Genomic DNA, 22,998 nt, shown 5'->3' on the forward strand with positions numbered 1-22,998 from the left:
ATGAATCCATATATTCGGTGAAAGTTATCGAGGAATTATAATTAAATATTAAGATACGTCGCTGTGAACCGATATAATCGGTCCTTACAAGGAAAAAAAGAAAAATAATGAAATTTTTTCGCTGCGTGATAGGTGGTAGAGAAACCACGAGTAGATATGTTTTTTCTTTTTCTCTGGCATTTTTTTTTTCTTTTTCCTTCTTTTTTGTATATATTATTATTATTTTGCTATATGGTATTACACGAATATAAAATAGAAAGCTGCTGAAATCCCGCAGCTATCTACTGCTATAATTAGTTACAGGTTGAATCTTGTGTATATACTTGCGCTGTTGAAAACAAATTCGATGTGAATATAGACGAGCAGGTAGTTTTAATTCTTAATTAACGTTATTACAACGATGTACGTTTTTGGGAAAATCGTACGAACGTACATCCGGTTTATTTTCATTGTCGTATATTCATCAAGTTACGATCGGAGTTGAATGGTATAAAAACAAATTCGGAAAACCACATCGATAATGAATTATTCATATAGCTTGTTCAAAAGTACGTGCTGTTATTCGATTGAAAAGAATGCTGCCGTATAGAGAATAATTTGTTGACCGGATGAAGTCTGCGAGAAAAAATGTAAATCCTATACCTTCGAAATAAAGAATGCGGATTCCTTCTCTCTTTATTTCCATATCGCCGTTGTACTGAATTGTTTGTCTTCTTACGGATAAGTTTAAATTATGTATACATTGAAGCAGTACCCTTTTCCTTTTTCCCACCATACAGTCAATTATTCTAACACGTAGACAATTTTTATTTCGCGTTTTTATAACGTAATATTGTCGTTGCCAAAAACGAGCAGAAAACATTTCCGCAATGTTGTTAAAAATATGAGAATAGAATAGAATATCTTTTATTATTATACAATGATTTGGAGATGTGCCAAAGGGCAACGAGAGGGAGGGAGGGAGGAAGAGACGGAGAGAGCGGCACGTAAGGAAAGCATTCAAGTATCAGTCCAAGTCTATGAAAGTATCAGACGGATCATAAAAATGTCAAAGCATACCAGCAAAAACAGGAAGGAGAAAGAGTATGATATAACAAAATAAAATAATAAAAAGTAAGTAAAAAGAAATAAACAGAGCACAGTACAATGCAAGTTAGCAGAAACCGGGAAAACAGATCGTACGAAGTGGTGAAGGCTAAGGAATCTGGAAAGCGAAGTTTCCAACCTTGATATTTCCACGGATTTATATTTATCGATGGCATAATAAAGCAGAGAGTCAGCAGGGTTCTGTGAAATATTTTGCAACAAATTTCTTCCAATTGGAATTGAAAGTGGACCGTCGCGTTTATTATCGGAATTTTAATCGTAGATTCATGCTGCAAGGGTCAGAGAGGCCTTGGACTCGCCGTGTAATTTTCTCCTCTCCTCGTCTAATCACGATGCCAATTTCAATTATACATCAAGGCGGAATTTTTATCGGTGTTTCAAAGATCCGTGCAATTTCTCAAATCTCGATCAATCGGCAATCCAACTGGCTTACGTAGTCGGTGGCTGCTGCCCCGCTAAACTATATCTTACGCAATATCCCCGCTCAATTTATACCTCATAGACCGCGATGCCGTCCAGGTACTTTTGTGTGCAGTGGGTATATAAATGTTCGTAATTACGAAAGCATAGTTAATTCAGCAACAAAAGTCTCGCAATTTGAAAAAGCCGTGCACGTTGTATAACAACGACGACGACGAACGAATTGAAGGAACGTTTTGCGGCACAATTTCAATGGTAGACCTTCATTATCATCGTCGTCGTCATCATCAGTGGCGATAAATCGATCGAGTTGCGTCCCGTTTAACATGCCACTCCAAAATCAGAGCTCGTTATTCCGCAGTTTGCGTCATCGGATGATTCATCTGTACGACTATTAATAATTAATCGAGGATAAAAATTATCACGAAAAAAGGCAAAAGAGATTGGAATAAATATTTGATCGCAGTATTTAAATCCTCCCCGATTTTATTACACTTTTATATATTCTTTCCCCACCAAGTATATGTATAGCGTAGGTATATACATATATATATACAAGGTTACACCCAGAGGCGAGCGATCTGCAGGTAACCGAAATTAAGGAAATGAAAGAAGTTAATCTTCATTTCCGCCAGCAGCGACTTCTTCCTTTTTCGTATGTACGCAGGAGAGGCGATAAATTTCCGCGGTGCGGCTCGCAGGGAAAGCGGAGAATTATTTGATCGGTGACACTCGATACTCGATACCTCGCATCGGTTCATCCAACGACGTGTGCTAATCCGCGTAGCCTTTTACAAAGCCGAATAAAATTCAGGGAGCGGTTTCTTTGCAGGTCAGATCGGGCGGTTAATTTCAGGAGCAATCATTCCGCGATTAAAAGTCGACCGTCGAACAGCCTGAGCTAAGCTTCGTTGAAGCGAGTCTCGGGGCTTCAAGGCAATTGAAGAAAAAAGACCGAGTTAAAAAAAAAAAGAAGGTTTTCGCATCGATCGCTTCCGGGTCGGGGAAATGATTTTTAAATTCATACGATGGGAATAACAAATCTTACTTCGCTTACTTTCAACTAAATTCTATTTGAATAAAAATTATTTAGATCTTTACTTGGATTTTGGATTGTATGAAACGAAAAATGATTTCCTAACTGGGTTAAGAATATTTGAATTGGTCTAATGGAGTGAATTATTATATATATATATATATATATATTCATTACGGCCTGTCAATTAAATATTGAGTCCGTTTTACCTTGCTATATTATTGTACGTTAAATTCGCAGAATTATATAATTCACCTAGTTTCAACAAACGTTCATTGTTTCAAGTAAATTACATTTCGTTCCACTAAATTTACGATTCATTTCCTATGAAAAATGTTACGCTAACAAAATGCAATTATAATTCGTTTCTCAATTCTTTCATTCTCAATTGTAATAAATAATTTATTATTCCATAGTTAAGAGTGTGTAGGTATGAAAAACATACTATTTGTAAAATTAAATAAACGTGAAGTATATTTACTATTTCGTTATTGTAGGCTTAGTTCGAAGTCTGCTCTACTAAATTACATGAAATCAAGTAAAATAATAAATTTCAAATACTAACTATTTCTCGAAATCTAACGAACTTGTTTTCTCAGTGAAACAGCAACGATTCCAGCTTCGTTAACGGAGTTTATATTAACATCCGCAGTATCGCAGTGCTGTCTATAAGCCAGCTACAACAACAACGTGGGAGAAAGTCGGCTCTTATTTCCTCGCGGAGGCTAATCGTCGTCAGTTGTTGTTCTCTTCTTATTGTGAAATCTAAATTCACTTTTGGCGCCCGGTTGATTACACGATAAGTTTCAGGGGCCGGCCGGAAGTGACGAGTCTCTCGATTTATTATTCCACACGTGTACAGAGACACGCGTATATATATATATATATCTCTTTCTCTGCATACATCGTTTATACCACGGGCTTCCAGACACGTGAGGTCGAATTTGTGTAAAAATGAGAGCATTCAAGGGGAAAAAACCGTGTAGGTACCTTATTTCTCGACGACGGAGCGGCGTTCCCGTAAACAGAGACTCGTCGCCTTAATTTTCTTAATTGCGTGGCTTTGGGCCGAAACAAGAAACGCCGGCACCGGCTAGCCGAGTTCAAATGGGGAGACCCGAGGACTCCGGAGAAAGATAAAGAGAAAGAGAGAGGAGAAGAGACACTTGACTTATCCGCTAGCCTACAATTAGCTGCGTCTACTCTCGTTGCCTTTTACGTTTTTTGTTACTCGGTTATCTCGATGCTTTCTTTCCACATTTTTTTTTCTCGACTGCCGTGCAGTTTTTCTTCTTCGCATCGTTGCTGTTCTTGTGTTGTTTTTTCATCCTTAAATCCTATGCACGTACAAACGTATATCACTCTGAACAATATTATACGCAACAATTAAATATGTCAAGCTGCACCGCGAGATTAACAATTAAGTCGTATTACGAATTCATAGTCTGCATATGACGAGGACCAGTATAGCGGAATATATAATAAAAAACCAATAACCTTGGCCAGTGGTTTTTATTGAATCTATTATATATGCATCTTTGAAACCACGAATCGATTACGAGTTCCTTGTCTACAGTAAAATATTTCCAAGAGCGCTCGCGACGGTGTCAACTTTTCCACAGTCTGTATTATTATAATCACTTCTCATCCCATTAAAAAACAATTTTGGCCCCATTTTTCTTGTCAGATCTCTCTTAGCATTTACATGTATTTTCGATATATTCATACATATATATCTACGTATAATGATTGAAACTCGCAAACGAATAATAATAACAATAACAACAATAATAATAATAAATGCGTAAGACCAAAAAAACAAAAAGAAAAAAAAAAAAAAAAAAAATTCAACAGATGGGCGAGGCGTTAATTAATATTATTATTGTGTTAACTCGTTTCATTAAAGTTTCAATTATAAACTCTCCCCAGTTCTGCTGCAGGCGGCTATACGTAATTACGTGACACACGTCATAAACAAACTTGTTGAGCAGATCGTGTTAATACATGCGTATTGAATTACGTTCGCTCAATTCGAGGCAGCATATATACATGTACATATACATATATGTACACTATGTATGCCTATGTAGATGCGAATATATGTACGTACAATAAACACAATAACGAAATCCGCATCGACGGGAAAGAGGAGAAGAAGATCATCAATCTCTGTATGAGCTGCGCTACTGCTGCCCTCGTCGTAAAAATACTGTTCACGTATCCCCCGTGACATGTGTATTATACGATTAAGATCTATTGTTTCCCGTTAGAATCGGCAAAACAGCGTGAAATCGTTCGATTGTGATTCACTGAACGAAAAATGGGCGGATGGATAAGGCTTTTGAAACAAGGGCTACGCATATCACTTGGGGTGGGGGTAAATAAAAAAAAAATTGTTGTTTAGTATCATGTATAATGTAATATTTATGTACAATATATAGGTTGACAATACTTTCTTTATTCACCGTCGTTTCAGTCAATATTATATATATATATATTTACTCTATGCATCAGTAATTTTATTTACATCCGTTTTCTTGGTTGTTTCTTGCACACACACCGAAAACCGCGCTTCATTTTTCCCTCTTCCGCAGCTGCGATGATTTCTTTCGATATTTTTCCAATCCACGATAAATTTCATGCACTTCATTTTCCTGGTGATTTTCATGCGTTTTTTAGTACTGTAAAATGTTTTTTTTTTTCCCCGCATATGCGTGTAACGTACAACTTCTACTATGCGTGTTGTACCGACAGTGAGAGAACGAATAAAATTACGGTTACGAAATTTTCACCCGAGTCGACTGCTAATTAGATGTATGTATGTATACAAGAAGCGGGCACGATGGTTTTAATGCCATAAACTGAGAGTAGACTAAAAATGACCCTATATATACGCGGGCGTGATGAAATTTTCAACATCGCCTCGGACTGCGGTCCTTCCACCTCCACCTCCACCTCCACCTCCTCCTCCTCCTCGTGAGGCCTATCTCGGAAATCAGGATTGCGAAAACAGGGATCGTCTTCGCTGTTCGTTACAAATTTACACGCGCAAATGTATGTACATATAGGTATATAACAAAGCAGCAATTCCACGGTATGTCTGTAATAACACAACAACAATAGTAACAACGCCCAACGTAACGCAACGCAACGCGATTGACTCTCTCAGTATGTATGTAGACACATACATACATATATACAATCATACTAATAAACTGCAGGAAAACTTAAGACAATGGAACATTACCCTCCTTGCCTTTTACATCACGTATAACAAAAAGGGGAGAAACGCCTTATCCCGCAGACCGCATAGGATATCGCCAATGTACAAGGTTCACATCGATGATAATATCCATAAAAAAAGAAAAGAAAAAAAAAGACGGCACGATATTCTCAACGATTTCAAGGAGGCAAACCACTGCACGGAAAGTGCGATGAGGAATGCCAAGAAGATATATACGGAATCTTATTATACAGTTTTATTATTTATTATACATATGTGTGTAATAGGTACTTGCGTGGTGGATGTAATTATTTAATGATCGAACAAAGTTACACGTTCAAACTGTCGTAAAATGTCGATTTTTTGCAAGTGAATAGTAATATGTTAGAAGGTCGTACGTGCCCTGCAGCCGGATGGGGCTGACGTTGGTAACGTTAACGTAGCGAAACATTGGTCGAAGTTTACAAAATATGAATACGTTTTACAGCACTCAGTATGATTTACTGAATTTTAAACGTTTCTGAAATTGTGAAATAACGATTTTTCCGAAACGTTAATCATTACAATAACGCTACTAACTTCAGCATCATGCAACTAGTTAAACTTCTTTCAAATATCATGAGGCTGAAGGTGGTAACGTTATTGTGAAGATTAACATTTCTGACAAACCGTTATTTCACAATTGAAGTAATGTCTAAAATTCGGTCAATCGTAACGAGGCAGAAGATGTTTATTATACTTTGAAAACTTACGAGGTTGAAGTTGGTAAAGTTATCGGAACGAAACATTGGGGTGAAAATCACTATTTTTCTTACTTTACAATGATTTCGAAGGAACTAAGTTTTTTAAATACGAGTGTGATTTGTTTTCATTACGGTTTACCGAATTTCAGACAATTCCAAAATCCCAAAATAACGGTTTTTCCTCAGCGTGAATTGTTGCGATAACGTTACTAACTTCAATGTGATAAAAACTACTTCAAAGTCACTGCAAACTTGAAGAATAGTAGATTTTTTTTACGTTCACTTCACTAACTTCAGACTCGTGAAATATCGCTGGTTATATATATATATATATATATATATATATATATATATATATATATATATATATATATATATATATGTATATACCGGTTTAATATTATATAGATATAACACATCAACCTGCACTGCAGCATGCGTGTTTTGCGTTTGCTGACGAAGCTCCGCGACAGTACGGTGAAAGTTTTCAGTTTTAATATCACAGGCACACGATACGCGTCTACATACATATGCATATATACGTGAAACACACCTTGACTAGACTCGTCGTGTATAACTGTATACCTATGCTTACACTAGAGTGTCCCTCACTTAGGGTGTTGACTAATTTTTGCTGTCCCACCCCCAAATCAACTTCGAATAATTAAAAAACAATTACCTAATTTTTTCAGACTTTTACCTCAACTCTAAGATAGTCTGCTTTGTTGTCGAAGTTTCTTATGAAAATATCATGGGAAAAACTTTTTTCCTCGGTATATGTTTTATTGTAGGAGTAATAATGGTAAAAAAAATTTGCAACTGTGAGGTTTTAGTCGACATTAGTGCTACTGTCTGGGAAAAAATTCACATAATCGTATCACGCAATCTCGTCGAATTGCTGGTATCATGATGTAAATTTTTTTACAGATAGTAGCACTAATGCCCAGCAAAACCTCGCAGTTGCAGATTTTTTTTAATATTATTACTCTTGCATCAAAATATTTATCGAAGAAACAAGTTTTTCCCACGTCATTTCCATAAGAAACTTCGATCACAAAACGGACTATCCCAGAGTTGAGGTAGAAATCTGAAAAAATTAAGAAATTGTTGTCGAATTATTTGAAGTCGATTTGGGGGTTGGGGCAGCAAAAATTCGTCAACACCCTAAATAAGGGACACTTTAGCCTACACCTGTTTACGTATGTATATACGAAACGAACGCTAACGGCGTATGTATAACGACTGCATCGTTTAACTGTATAATATTATAAAAATTCTATTGTACGTATTCACATCATACATGCTTGAGGTGTTTCGAAACGGAAAATCGCGTAAGAAACCGCCGTCGCGTACGGCTCATAAACCTCGAAATGAATTTTGAATTGATATGCGTTAGATATGTGTCTACAAAATTCTGCGAGGTAACATTTTTCATAATCGCTTTATCACTTTTTCTCCCATGCCTTGAATTGAACAATCGTCTACATAAAAAAACGACATCAGTCGACAGTGTATCTCTTTCGTTTCGACACTTGCCTCGAGAAAAAATTTGGTTCGTTCATTCGAACAAAATTTATTCAATCGTGAATGAAATTTTCATTGAATTGGTAAGAAACAAAATAAAATAAAATAACTTCTCTCGATTATTCTGTGAGTGTTTTTCGAACGTTTACGCCAAAATCTTTCACGGATTCAAAAAGTAATTTTACAATGAATCCATACGCCTGTTTAGTTTTACTGTGTATTATTATAGATTCAATGACGAATGTGAGAAGAATAACAACCCCTAACCTATAACCTGAAAATTGTGGCTTCCGGTAAACCTCAGTGTGAATTTTACGAGCCGGCCGAGCAAGCGTGTACTACACAGACTTGCAGAGTACGTATAGATACTTTGTGTCCTTAAAAATAAAACGTCCCTGTATCCTGCGTAAGAAGGCAAAAATAAATTCCCCGATCTCTACCCTCAGCGATATTCGATTTCACCCTCCGTACCTATAACAATATTCCAAGATATAAAAACGTCTGTCGCTTCTCCGTGCAAGTCGAAAAGAAAACATCAAATTGTAAACGGGAAATAATAAATCGCCAATTTCTATCCTCCTCAGATCCCCGTCTCGAACGAGGTCCAAAATTCGGTTTCATCTCTCCGTCTCCGTGTATATATATATATAAGTCCTACAATCAAACAGATCCCCAAATCCCATAAAAAGGAAATCCCCGCTCGGAAGACTTGCTCTCATCGACAGGACAAAGGGCCGAGGACGGCTCCGGCGTCGAAAGGTGAGAAGTGAGGTAGAGTCGGATTCGGCATCGTCCTCCCCGTGCTGCCCTCTTCCTTTCTCTCTCCTCCCTTACCTCGTCATCGGCCGGGGACCGAATGGCAAATGACAAGGTAAGCCTCCTCGCCTCAGGACCAGCCCATCTCAGCCTCCGCGATCCGGAGTCTCGCTCTGCCTGCCTCTTCGGCCAGACAACGAACGAACGAACGAACGAACGAAGCGCACCGCATCGAGCACCGCATGCAGCCCAGAGAGAGAGAAAGAGAGTGAGAAAGAGAGAGCGAGTGAGTGGGTTAGAAGAGGGTGGAGAGGGGGGAGCAGCGAGTTGCTCCCCGTAGACCGATCGATCGATCCCTCGCCCTGTAGGACTCGAGAGAGTCCCGACTGTTCCCGGCACCCGCGCACTGAACGACGACACGACGCTCTCTACGTACATATATATAGATCTGCTACCTAACTACGTACATATTTATATTTGTGTGTGTGTGTACACACCCTGTAGCGGTGCTCCTCTCTCGCTGATAGATGCGAAAGCAAGGAAGAAGGACGGGGAGCCTGTGAGGGGCGTACCTACACCCGACCTCGAATCCTCCAACCTCCTACCCCCTCCTCCCGCCTACTGCCACGCCGAAACCCCCGCATATATCGCGTCTGCTGATGCATGTATGTGTACGCACGGGGCGTTAATGCCTGGGTGCACTGGATTAACGCCGGATTAACGGTTGTGTGCGTACGGATTACGTGCTTTGCATCCCCCCTCCCCCCCTACCCTGCTTCCCACTCTCGTGCAGTTTTGTAACGTTTTTTTTCTTTTTTTTTTTTTTTTTTTGTATTGCATATTTTCGTTACATCATCTTTTCAAATTTACACGTAATATCGCGAATCGTTTATATATATGTACATGAGATCAGTTTTGTTTTTTATTTTTAGAGATATACGTTATCGTATCTTTCGACGATATGTCAAGTAAATGATAAATGAGTAGGTTTTTGTGGAATGAGAACAAGTAATACTTTTGTTCTAAATTTCTTTGATTTCTGTTTTGGAATTAGATTTTGTATACCATACGTGTATAATGGACATACATTAGGGTGGTCCTTATTTAGGGTGTTTACGAATTTTTGCTGTCCTACCCCCCAAATTATCTTCAAATAATTCGAAAACAATTGCCTGTTTTTTTTCAAATTTTTACCTCAACTCTAAGATGGTCCGTTTTGTGCTCGAAGTTTCTAATAGAAATACCATGGGAAAAACTTTTTTTCTCAGTATATGTTTTATTGTAAAAGTAATGATGGTAAAAAAAATTTGGAACTGTGAGGTTTTAATCGACATAAGTGCTACTGTCTGGGAAAAAATTCACATAATCGCATCACGCAATCTCGACGAATTGCACACCCTAGAAATCTGATTTTTTTTTTTTTTTTTGTTTAGACGAAGTGCAATTCGTCTAGATTTGTTGGTATCGTGATGTAAATTTTTTTACAGATAGTAGTATTAATGTTCACCAAAACCTCGCAGTTACAGATTTTTTTTCAGTATTATTACTATTGCAACAAAATATTTACCGAGGAAACAAGTTTTTCCCATGTAATTTCCGTAAGAAACTTCGATCATTAAATTCAATTTCAACATTTAATTGTTATTTCTGGAACTGATGTATTCATGTGAGGTTATTAATTGGTAAAAATATTAACATTTCCACCGTATTGGTTGCATGAATACCAGGTAACATTGTTCAAACGCGTGTTTTCATTAAATTTCAGACAATTTTTCTCTCGCGGTTAAATTTTTTTCTTTTTCATCGGACGTATTGCGTTACATCTATTAATATAGTTTAAAATGTCAAAGCATTCCTTCCTTTCTGTCAATGTGATAAAATCACCAAAAAGTTATTTTGGCTTATATATATATTGTATGTTTGTCGTGAATTCTGGGCTGTAAAATCCAGAATTTTTATCGCTAAGTATATTTTATGTATATAGTAGAGCAGTAAATTGAAAAACATTTTCTCGGGGCAAACTTGGATAAAAAGAAGAAGAAGGAGAAGATAAAAAAAACCTTGACATCGTGATGTACATACAGTATAAAAGAACTTTTTCTCAAATTATTATGTTTTTGCTTGTTTTTTTTTTGTTCACCTCGTCTCAACAATTTTCCATACATTTATACGCTCCATTAGTTCGTTTTTAAAATTCGTCGGTGCTCATTTACTCGGAAACATTCTGCGCTCATTAATTTTTTTCTTTCCTTATCGCGTACACTCGAGCTTTTATATCTATGTAGAACATCGTCGTAATGAGGTATATTCTGAGAAAGTGAGCCTAAGTGCTTTGTAAAATGTATGATATATATATATATATACTATACATATATAGGCGGTATACATGTGTTGTAAACAATTTATATAAAAATGACGAATCTTCTTCAAATCTGTATTTATACGTGAATACACACACACGCAGGCACATTACGATGAATAATTTTTCTGGGAATATACAGCGTGCGAAAAGTTGGCTTGAAACGCGAATACGAGAGAGGAATAGAAGAAATGAAGGCGAGCTGCCAAATGAGCTTCTTCGTTAGCAAAGCAAACCACCGACCTTGAGGCGTGACGTAGGTGCACAGAAGTAATCTCTAATATTTGCGAGATCCGAAACTTTCTCTGGTATATTGTAATAATAAAGATAAAAATATAACGATAGATTTTCCCGTGAGATCGAGTGTCCTGTAATAATTTATACGAGAATTTATACCTATTTTCTTAGTGCGTGTGTTTTGGCATAATTACTCAAATACAATTATTTAGGAAAAAAAGGTCACAAAAGTAAAGTTCAACGTAGGTGGGTATAATATATTGGGAGTTGAAAAAATCAGATTTTTTTATATTTACTCGACTAGTTCTGCAACAATTGCTGCATTATAACGACGGAGGAAGTGTTTTATAATTTAAGGTTTGATATAACTTAACTCTGCACTATTTGTCGTTCGTCTACCTGCAGGCAGTGTTTCATGTGTATACATATATTATAACCTATTTCTACGGCATGTAGGTATACGATAAATTCCAACAGCGAACAACTCCTGCACTGCAGATCGTTCCTTGTAAAATATCACGTAACTATATATGCATTCAGATTACACATGCCGTACTCGATATGTGATGCAAATCTCTCGGGAGAATCGCTCGCTTGTTCGTTCATTCGTGCTCTTCTATTCCTCCGAACCGATAATCGAGGATTTAGAACAAAGTAGATATATAGCTACGGGAATTTAGTCGGTTGCTGGCGAAAGAAGAGGAGGGGAAGGGGGGGGGGGGGAGGGGGGATTCCGTTCAACTAGGTCAGCAAAGTGATTTCAGGAGCAGCAGCAAGCAGCAGCAGCAGCTTGCAGAGTTGCGGCTTGCAGTTTTTCCTTATATCACTCGCTTCAGATGCAGCAAGCAGCCTTGACCCTCGCTTCGTTGGACGAGCTTTTCTCTCTCTTCCACCCGACTAATATTGATTCGATATTTCGATGTGTAACGTGTACGTACGCCGATAAAAATCTTTGACGGAAATAATAATTTATCCTATACATCCTTTATTCGAAATCAATCTTCGTAGAATAAATCTGAAGTCAGTTGAAATCAGATATTTTTATATTTTGTTTTACTTTCCCAAAATTTTATATTTTAACTTATTTTCTTCCTCATTTTCTTTTACTTCTTCATTTTCCGATGCTTTTTATTCCTAATTAATTCAATTCAGCAAAGAGCCGAATTCACCGAGTCAGGTGGTTTAAAATGATCTCTTATAGTTTCTACAAATGTTTTTTGTTTTGTTTTACTCTCACGTAAAGAAAATTGTATTAATAATAAAACGTACTATATGTATCATCCCTGTTTTCGCAACGTATATCCAACACAAGTGATGTTACAAGACATTTGTAATCATATATTACTTACTATACATGCAACGGAATTTAATTTTCAAACTTTACTTAGCACGATCGTCGCTTATTACACATTCCTCTGCGTTTAATATAAATTCGATAAGAGATGAATGTACATTATGGTGTTTAGGAAGAAAATAATTTACCGAAAATATAATATTTATAATTATTTAAAAATAATTTTTATCGCTGTCAAAAGACGACGAGCGTTCTTCGTTATGTGGAAGATCGCACTGATTTGATTTCTCATTTTTTTTTCTTTTTTCTGTAATTCATTTAAAGTTATCAAAAAAAGGGTTATACATAGCATTTTGGAATATAGCAACGGAAATTCATATTAAATTATGACTGTTTTACGAGTTTGAATGATTAATGCAAAATTCGTTAAATAAATACACTTCTCAAATATCAATTGAAAACTTGATATTGCACGTGTGAATCTTCTTTGCGTCATAAATCGATATTTTGACAGATGCAAGCAAATGAAAAAAATAAAAAAAAGTCTCGATATTATTCTTCACAAATTCACAAAATGAGTAAAAAAAAAAAAAAAGTAAAATGAAACAAATTAGCACGATCTTCCACATAACGTATAACGCTCATCTTTTGACAGAATTTTTCTTTCAACTTAAACAAACTTGTTTTCAGTCGATGCCACGGTGAAAAATCGCAATTTATTTCTTTTCGAAACACCCCAACGTTGAACATTTAGACTCTGTACGCGTACATCAGAGTCTGTAAATTATATGTGTATCGGCCAATCCAATTAAACTATTAAATACAGGTCATATATTATCGAGTTCCGATGCACTTCCGTGGCTTCGACAGTGTACATATGTATATATGAAGTGCATGCGTACACCTATCTACCGCTGTGTATAATGATATCCATATACACTCGTGTTGCGTAAGCCTTTTCCTTTCTCCTGCATCTAGAGGCAAGTCATTTTTCTTTCAACCAGCAGATCATGTGTCGCCCATTTCCGACCAGCGCGAAAATAATCATCGAAAATATACGCGCTTATAAAGCGATCTTTTTATTCGTTATATATACGAAAGAAGAGGTAGAGGCTATAATCTCGTTCACACCTTTGCATACTCGAACGCGTTGTTTTTGTTTATTATTTTTTCATGTTTCATTAACGGGGTTGTTCTTATTATTATTATTTTCATTAGCATTTTCATTCCTTCCCATATTTTTTCACGCCGCTGTTGCGTGATTTGTTGTATTTCAACTTCTCGCACTTTGCGGTTTCACCACCACCCTAAATCATAATGTTTTATACCTACTTATATATTCGAATTTTAACGCAGCGAACGACAGGATCGAAAGTACATACGTATGCACTTGCATTATATATGCCAATCGAGAAGTACTCGTGCATATAACGTAGACGCGTGACTGTCGTCTTACGTATAATGTATGTACCTACATACATACATACATACATACATACATACATACAATACCTGCTTCTAATGTGTGAAACTTTAATTAATTCGGAATTTAATTATTCGAATCTCGTGCGTATTATACCGCGCCGGTATATAACGTACAAAGGGAAGAAATTCTCCAGTTTAATTTACATCGGAATACGACGACGTGGCTATTACTACCGGATACCCCAGGGCTGTGCCCCCCTCCCTCCTTGGAGCATGCACACTTACCTCCGTGCAAAAGTCTTTCTATTTTTCGAACAGCGACGACCGGTATTGAGCTTCCCCCCCCCCCCCCCCCCCCCCCACCCCCCCTCCTTATTTCTCCCCCGCATCCACACGATCGCTATGCTACACGGTCGAACATCCTGTCTGTAGATAAATCCTCCAGCAAATCTTTGTACTCGGAAGTCACGTTTTGCCGTCCGTCGCGTCGTCTTCTCTCGCCTTCTTCCAGCTTGTACAATGAAAATTCATATCGCGTATAGCGAAGCGCAGGAATCTGCCTACCTTGTGTATATACATATATATATTTATCGCATATGGGTATTTACTAATATCTGCAGGAAGTTGCGTTATACATAAATACATGTAACAAATACTCACGCATCGTGTGCATTTCATGCAGCGCAGTATGCGAACGTATACCTAGACTGAAAAATGTATAATTTTTTTTCATCTCTAGGTAAACGATTAATAGGACTATTGGCTGATTAATATTTTAATGTTTATATATGTATAATGCAGTAAATCAGATGTCAAATTCTTAAGGAATTTATGAAAACCATAATGAGAATTTATTAGATACCAATAAATTATGTTATATATATGTACTTACTGATGTACACAAAAGCGAGGGGGAAAATAACTCTATGAATTTACGTGTTAATTGGTTTGTGAATTAATTGAAATGCACCTGAATTAATGAGGGTTAATTAAATTGTGGAAAATTAAGTAAAGTTGATTTGAATTAGTTTTGGATTCCTGACGGAGTTATGTGTTGACAGAGGAAAAAAAAAATTGAAATAAGAAATTAAGTTGAATTAGTAGAAAATACAAAAGAATGAATTGAAATATTTTCTTCAAACACACTTTGAATTAGAGTGAATTATCGAGAAAAAATTAAAATTCATGAATTAAAATGAATTAAGTTGAATTAAAAAAAAACTGTTTGAAATAAAAAAATGAAGTTAAATTACATGAATTTGTTTAAATTAATTTAAATCAAAAAATTAATGTCTCACTCAAATCTCCAGTTATTTCCCCCTCGTACCAAAGTAACCGTTTACTTGAATCGAATAAATTTTCTTTTCTTTAGTTTATCGACACCCGTCTCATGTGGGCGGTTTAAACAAGCACTATATGTACATGTATATGTATGTATACATATATGTATGTACGTATGCCATAGGTATGCTTAACAGCATCAGGAGGAGGATGATAAAAAGAAGACATCTGCGGTATTTAACCCGCGGGGTCAGTTGATAATTGAACTAATTGTCACCACCGTCATTGCGACGACGTGCGGTCTTCAACTAAGATGAAAATTAATATCGTCAAGATACTCTGTCGAGACACGTCATTGTACCCCAGATGTGAATGCACTGTTGGAAACCTATTTATAGTGTATATATATATATATATGCGATTAGGCTTTTCTTTGTGCAAACTTAGCTGGAAAAATTAGAATACTGGGAAAAGTCAAGAATTTTTCAGGCAAATTTGGTGTATCTAATTTTTCCTCGAATTTTTCTCTATTTTGTCAGTATTACAAAAAGAATATCGGAACTCTAATACTCCACTATTTTCACTAAGCTTTCTCCTATTTCTTCTAAAATAAACTGGCATACGTAATATTGCCGTTAGATTCATTATACATTTTTGTTTTCGAACTTTGCAGGTCAAGTATTGTTTTACCTTCCTATATAGATTTCTATTCGTTATTAATATTTTCCCAGGTTTTATAAATATCTTTTGCAGCAATGATAACGATAGAAGCGTTAAACAAAATTCAACATTTTTACAGCAGGCCTCGACGCGGTAGAGTTACTGTTATTATTATTATTATTATTATTGTTTTTTTATATCGTTTATACGAACCTGCGACATATCAGTTTTACAAGCGATACAACAGGCGGTCATCAAATGTTACTGAACGCGCTGGATGTTCTCCCACCAAACGGAGGTGGAAACAGCTGAAATAACCTCTGGAGACTCGAGACGTAGGTACTCGACAAAAAATCTTGGAATTTCATTCAGCTGTACCTTCTGCGTTTCCCATTCAGGCGTGTGATATTCGAGTCATCGCTATACGGGAAATGAATCTCGTACACCGAGAGAAGGATTTATTTACAGTTGAAAACGTTGATATAAATATGGCAAAATATATAATTTATCAATAATTCGTCTATTATTTATTCAGTGTATATATGCATAACGCTTATCGACGTGTAATCTATAATCATAATAATAATAACAATAGTTTAGCGATGGATCATGGATTCCGCTCGTTTCGGTTCCTGAATTCGTTCCTTACGTTCAATGGACCGATCGAAACATGTCAAAACAAATCTCGAAGTAATGTGTCGTCGTATAGAGTTAATCATCGGAAAGTTCGAATTGAAAATACTGCCATGCGACAGTGTATCCGGTACATTAAAGTACGCTCGGTCAGTAAATTTTCACAGACAAATCTGACTAGAATAAATAAATGAATAAGCAAACTAAAAATAAGGTGTACATATTTCACATTGCATGATGTTCGGGGAAAACCGCGGCAGAATTTTCGTTGGCAAATAACCAACCTGCGTACCGAGTATTATCGAGTTTAAATAGTATAACGTAGGTGTTATATACATGTATACGAGTATATACTAATGTTTTTTCTTCTTTTTCTTCTTCTTCGGATATTTGACAATATTAGTAGTAAAAATGATTGAAATTTTTATTCTGTACATATATGTACATATATTAGGATAAAAGAAAAAAAAAAAAAATTAATAGTCGATTGCGCCCAATCTTCCACTCGACCAAAAATGCCCATCTTTCGCCAAAAAATTTTTGTTTCTATCTAAACTAACTGTTTCAGGTGTGGTCCGTTGGAAAATCGAAATCTTTTTCATTTTGAAACACTTAAGTATGGTATATATATATATATGATATATATGATATATATGTATGTAACAATGTACAAAGTGTAGTTTACGAATATCGCGTGGATTAAAGTTGATACACCTACTCATAGCTCCGTTACGTACATCAATAATAATTTTTTGACGTTTCGAAGAGGCCGGAATAACGTCACCGGTCAACTTGGGTGGTGGGTGGGTGTAATCGATCATACGCGTCATGCCATTTTCTTCCCTAGAGTAATAAGCCTGAATACAGACACGTACACATCCCGACCTGCACCACCACCACCACCACCACCACCCACGTTTCCACCACACACCGGTAATTGAAGTACACCTACATATAGATACAACTTATTGTTAGAGCCGCACTGCACGTAAGTGTAATATAGAACATACATACGTTGGCAGACCCCCCCCCCTTCCTCCCCCTTCCATCCATCCATCCATCCCTCTGGAAGGTATCGTGTAGACCCAATATGCCTGCAGAGTATTACGGAAACGTTGTAGGAAACAGAGGCAAAAACGCGGCGGCTAACAGGACTTGGGAATAGTGGAACGCCGTTCTCCGGTAATCTCTTGGGGTATGGGTATATAGTATGCCTATAAATGTTGGAAATTCTGCGGCTACTCCTGGGCATAAGACTCTGACTTTCCTAACTGCTGCCTATGCCGGCAAGAAGAACCGTATGAGAATTAAGAACCGTAAATAACTGGCGCAGGAATAGAAACGTATACCTACTACTGGCTTCTTCACTCGGCCGTAGCAGCCTGAGATCTATGGATCTTTGACATCATCGCGCGACTAACTATGTACGCATCTACTTCCTGGTAAAACATACACACCCTCCACATTCTCGAATTTTACTATGTTGGTATACAGAAACGCGTGTCTTTTTTCCTTTTGAGTATAGGGAAGAATTGAAATGGGGGGAGAAAGATGAGAAAGATCAGGAAACGGTACACGATATCGATCGATTGTATATCAAAGACACGAAGATTTTTATCTTCTTTATTGTTTTATACAAATTTTTAAAAGGTTCAGGAGGTCGAGGTAGGTGTAATGATAGAAGAGGCAATTTATTGAAGGTCTTCGTACAGGCATGGGTGAAAGTAAAAATGTGACGGCTAAGAAAATAGAAGAAGGGTCGTCGTGTAGTGTAGAGTTCTTAAAATGGAGAAAGTCGAAGTATGAAAAATTCAGACTGTAGAAAGGTCGGAGTATAGAAAGGCGTAGCATGGAAACGTCAGAATGACTTACAAAATGTAGTAGAATCTTGATGATTTTGTTTTCTTTTTCTCATATACTTTATTATGCCTTTTTACATTTTGTATTTTCTATATTTTGACAATCTTTCAATACTTTAGTTATACCTTTAGATATTTTATTCCTTCTATATGTTTCTACATTCTGTATTTCAAATATTCCACGTAAAACGAACTTTCGCGATCTTGTAAATTCGATATTGTGACCCTTCTGTTTCTTAATCTTTCTACTTTTTTATACCAACTGCATCCCTCCTCTCTTTCTCTCTTTATCTTTTTCCCCTCTCGCTTTGCTCGCTTCTGAACGACTTATTTATAAAAACACTCAAAATTCACGTGATTTTTTAATGGTTTCGTTTACTTTGCACTATTTTGTTTTTGTGTAATAAAACCGTTTTAATGAAACAATGGTTTCTTTTTGACGATGTGGACACGTACGATAGAATAAATAGAATTTTCCTTATTTCAAAATTCGACTTTATACGTTCTCTGTAACTCTTTTTTTTCCCCAAATACTATCCTCATCGGCAACTAATGGAGAAATGATTCCAGGGTTAAATATCTATACGTATGCATATACATATATGTATATAATACTGCGAGGTGACTCAAGCACCCCCAAATTACACATCGCTTGTGCTCTGAACACCCGCCAATTATCCGTCTAGGTGTACACTTCTCATAATGTTTAGTTTTTACGACCAAAGTTCTGTTGCCGTGAATAAGTTTTAGGACTACCTAATGAATGTACGCAGCTCACCAAACGAAAGTTAGATGCGAGATGCAGCCAAAGAGACTACTCGAATTATTTTCGACAATATTCTCATACTTACGATTAGTTGTTAAATCTATCAAAAATTCTACCGAGTTTACGAAATGATTCTTCGATTTTTTTAATCCAAGAATTTCATCGTTTTAAAACGATTTAAAACTAGTATCAAGTCGCTATTTTTAATTCTTCGAAAGATATCACCTGAAAAAATGTGGATCATTAATAAATTGTTGTATTTATTCAGCTGTCGATCCTACGATGTTTGGGCTGTATTTTTCGAAATTCTTTGAGTCAAATCAGTCGAGATAGGCGGCTACGAACCGATTCCGAGACAATAAGTTTTTGGATCGAAAAAAGAAGAAAAAAATGCCAGGAAATACTGATGCTAACCCCTTTTGTTTTTCGCCAAAATAATCCGAAGAAAAATTTGGCAAAACACTAGAATGTACTTTTACTTACGATGGATAACGTATTTTTTCGCCAACGAAAGAAAGAAAGAAAAACCTCTTTTCATCAAAAGCTGAAACGCGAGCAGTTAGATTTGTATATATATGATAAATTTTTGCTTTTAAAATCAAGTTTTAAGAGAACGATAAACTATACGTTACGCGTTGAAGAGTAGATACGTATACAAGTTCGAAGTCCATCTCGTTATCGTAACGAAACATTGAGAAAGAAAATGACTATTTTCTTAATTTTACAGTGATTTCAAATGAATAGAAATTTCAAAATATTAGTATCTTTTGTTTTATTACGATTTACTAAATTTCAAACAATTTCAATATCACGAAGTAACGGTTTTTCCTCGAGCGTTAATCTTTGCTGTAACGTTACTAACTTCAACATAGTCTATGGATGGATGAGGTTACAGTATGATATCTGCACTGCAGAACGACGGCGCCGAGCCAAGCTGGCCGTGCCGGTGGTCGAGCAAAAGGCATTATTATACACGTTGCGGCGAAGGAAGGACTGCAAAAAACAAAGTAAAAGAAAGAGAGACGAACAAGGTGAAAGAACGCGGGCGGGGTCCGCGATGAGGTGTTCTCAGTTTCTCGTCCGCCGCTTACCATCCGCTACCACACGAGTATCCAACAATGAAACTTGCAGGACTTCGGCAACGCAACTTGTGTGTTATTAGGTATATATATATATATATATATACCTAAAGCTGTATGGCAAAGAGAAGAAGCGAAGAAGCGAAGAAGCGAAGCGAAGCGTCCTGGAAAGGAAGAACCCCAAAAGTGCGATTTTGAATAGACGCCCTGCTCCCGGCTTCGTCTCCTCTTTTTCTATTCTCTATAATGCTCTCCTCTATACCTTTCGACCTCTCTTTCTTTATTTTTCTTCTCCCTACGTACCTGAGACCCGACTCACCGACGCCTCAGCTTCTATTCTCTCCTTTTTTGCTGCCTCGTTCAAATTACTCAGGAGCAACACTTTATGCACGTATAGCATATGGTCTGACACTATGTATATATGTATATATATATAAATGTGGGGTTATTAACATCACGGAACAATATCAAAGAAAAGAATATCGTTATTCCTATTTGTTTGAAATTATTGCTTGGTTTGAAAAGAGGTTTGAGTCGTCGGAACAGAACGAATTCATTTCGTGAGATCAAAGAATCTGCACGTTTATTAATAGTTGACGATACATATTGAAGAAATATTATTTTCATCGCGTACCCCCCCTCCCATCGCATATTGATAAAACGAAAGTGCTTCTCGGGATCGTTTCATTTCTTTGCGATTCTTCGTTATTTTTCTTTTTTTATACTATGGATCGCAGTTCCATAGCCACCTTGTATTTGCTGTACCGACAGATCTAAATATTCATACTTTGAGTCAAGTTGTGTTATAGCGACGATCAATTACGAGTACATATTACTTTCTGTTGATCGTGAAAGAGACTGTTTTACACGATGCACGCGTATCGACTGTAAATACACACGTCATAAAACTTTCAAACGTACATTATAACTGCATTACGATAGGTTACTATCGTAGCTGCAGACTAATAATTATTATCGCGATATGTGTATACATATAACAGTATAACGCGTCACTGTTCCAACGCAGGATTTATACAGCGTGTGATCATTTATACTGGGTATGGATCATTCTTCGCTCAACGCCATTCAACTTTGTAAGATACAAAGTTTGCCGCACCATTGCGAATTATCATTTTTCTTTAACTCTTATAATATAATGGTACGATTATAATATTATACGACACAAATAAATATCATGAGCTGATTGTTAATTTCTGCCCAAATATCGTAATTAATAATTATTGACGACGATTAAAAGATAATAAGAAAGAACGAGTTTCAGAAATCATCATGATTTTTTGTATCTTTGGAAGAAAATGTAGTAAAATAAAAAAAAAAATAAAAAATTTTGTTTTTTTTCCACTAATGAGCGAGATGAACGAACCCGTGTTTTTTAAATCATTTATCAAAGTTCACCCATTAACAATAAGTAGATTCAAATAATGTTAAGTGCGGCGGATAAACTGAATAATGCATATTAGATTTAATCGCGATTATGTACTACCGATGTCTCGTATTATTAGATTATACTTATACTATTAATAGGCACGCAGGCTCGCTCAACATAAATCGTTGAAACGCCGCGACGACGTTTCAATGTTAATTATAATTCCATCCTATAATAACGGGTTTTTTTCTCACAGCGGTGCAGTGCAAATCAGCGCTCGCTTCGCCAAAGTCGTCAATAAAAGTATAATATCGTTGCTGCCTCATGTTTAGAGAGGAGTGCGACAAGCGTTTAAACTTTCCAACGCACATGAGTACGTATATATATATGTATATTTACAAACTAACACCCAGCGACTGCATACGTTCATCTCTGACACGTGCATCTGTCTGCTGCATGCTCGCCTCGAAAATTCCGATATAGTAACTTTAACGTCATGCAGCGGTAAGACTATTGCTTCTGGCGGTGCAACGGCGCCCGATAATGATGATGATGATGATGATGATGATGATGATGACGACGACGACGATGATTATGCCAGAATATCTAGATGTGCCTTTGCCCGCTGTACGTACATACCTAGTTTGTCCTGGTTTATGCCCCGGTAACCTGGTTAGCTAGCTATACTATAGCAAGGCTATTTAGAGCACGTATTAGCGAAGTCAAGGTAAGAATCACTCGCTCTGGCGTCACAAGGTTCTCCGCGTAATATCTGACCGCTATCGTTGACCCTCTTTCTTGTTTTTTTTTTTTTTTTTTAACAATTTTCGAAATCACGGATCGGTGTAATAACGCAAAAACTCCGCCTACATACATATGCAAATTTCACACGTTTGTTCAACGTGTGCCTTGTATACACACTCACTGCAATCCTTTTTTATAATCTTTTCAATTTTCACTTTGTTACAGATAAATCTACGCCTAATACTTGTCAGCGGTAAAACAAAAGAGTTCCTATTTAGTCCGAGCGATTCTGCTGGAGACATAGCACACCATGTGTTTGAAAACTGGCCTGAAGGTGAGAAATTTTTATACGTTATACATGACACACATTCTAGCCCGCATGCTACAGATCGATGAATTTTTAGTATTTTCTCTCTCTCTCTCTCTCTCTCTCTCTCTCTCTCTCTCTCTCTCTCTCTCTCTCTC

The 22,998-nt window shown here is 36.7% G+C and overlaps 1 protein-coding gene across 2 annotated transcripts in view; it reads left to right on the forward strand.

Annotated features, from left to right (window-relative positions):
* LOC124412598 (ubiquitin-like protein 3) overlaps window positions 1–22,998 on the forward strand; it is a 32,377-nt gene that overhangs the window by 1,298 nt on the left and 8,081 nt on the right. For both annotated transcript variants that reach the window (XM_046892610.1, XM_046892609.1), the window contains exon 2: window positions 22,759–22,867. In XM_046892610.1, coding sequence (XP_046748566.1) covers window positions 22,759–22,867 — 109 coding nt within the window. The remainder of the gene's footprint in view (window positions 1–22,758; window positions 22,868–22,998) is intronic.

The sequence above is a fragment of the Diprion similis genome, chromosome 11, assembly GCF_021155765.1.
Source record: "Diprion similis isolate iyDipSimi1 chromosome 11, iyDipSimi1.1, whole genome shotgun sequence".
Classification (NCBI taxonomy): Eukaryota; Metazoa; Arthropoda; class Insecta; order Hymenoptera; family Diprionidae; genus Diprion; species Diprion similis.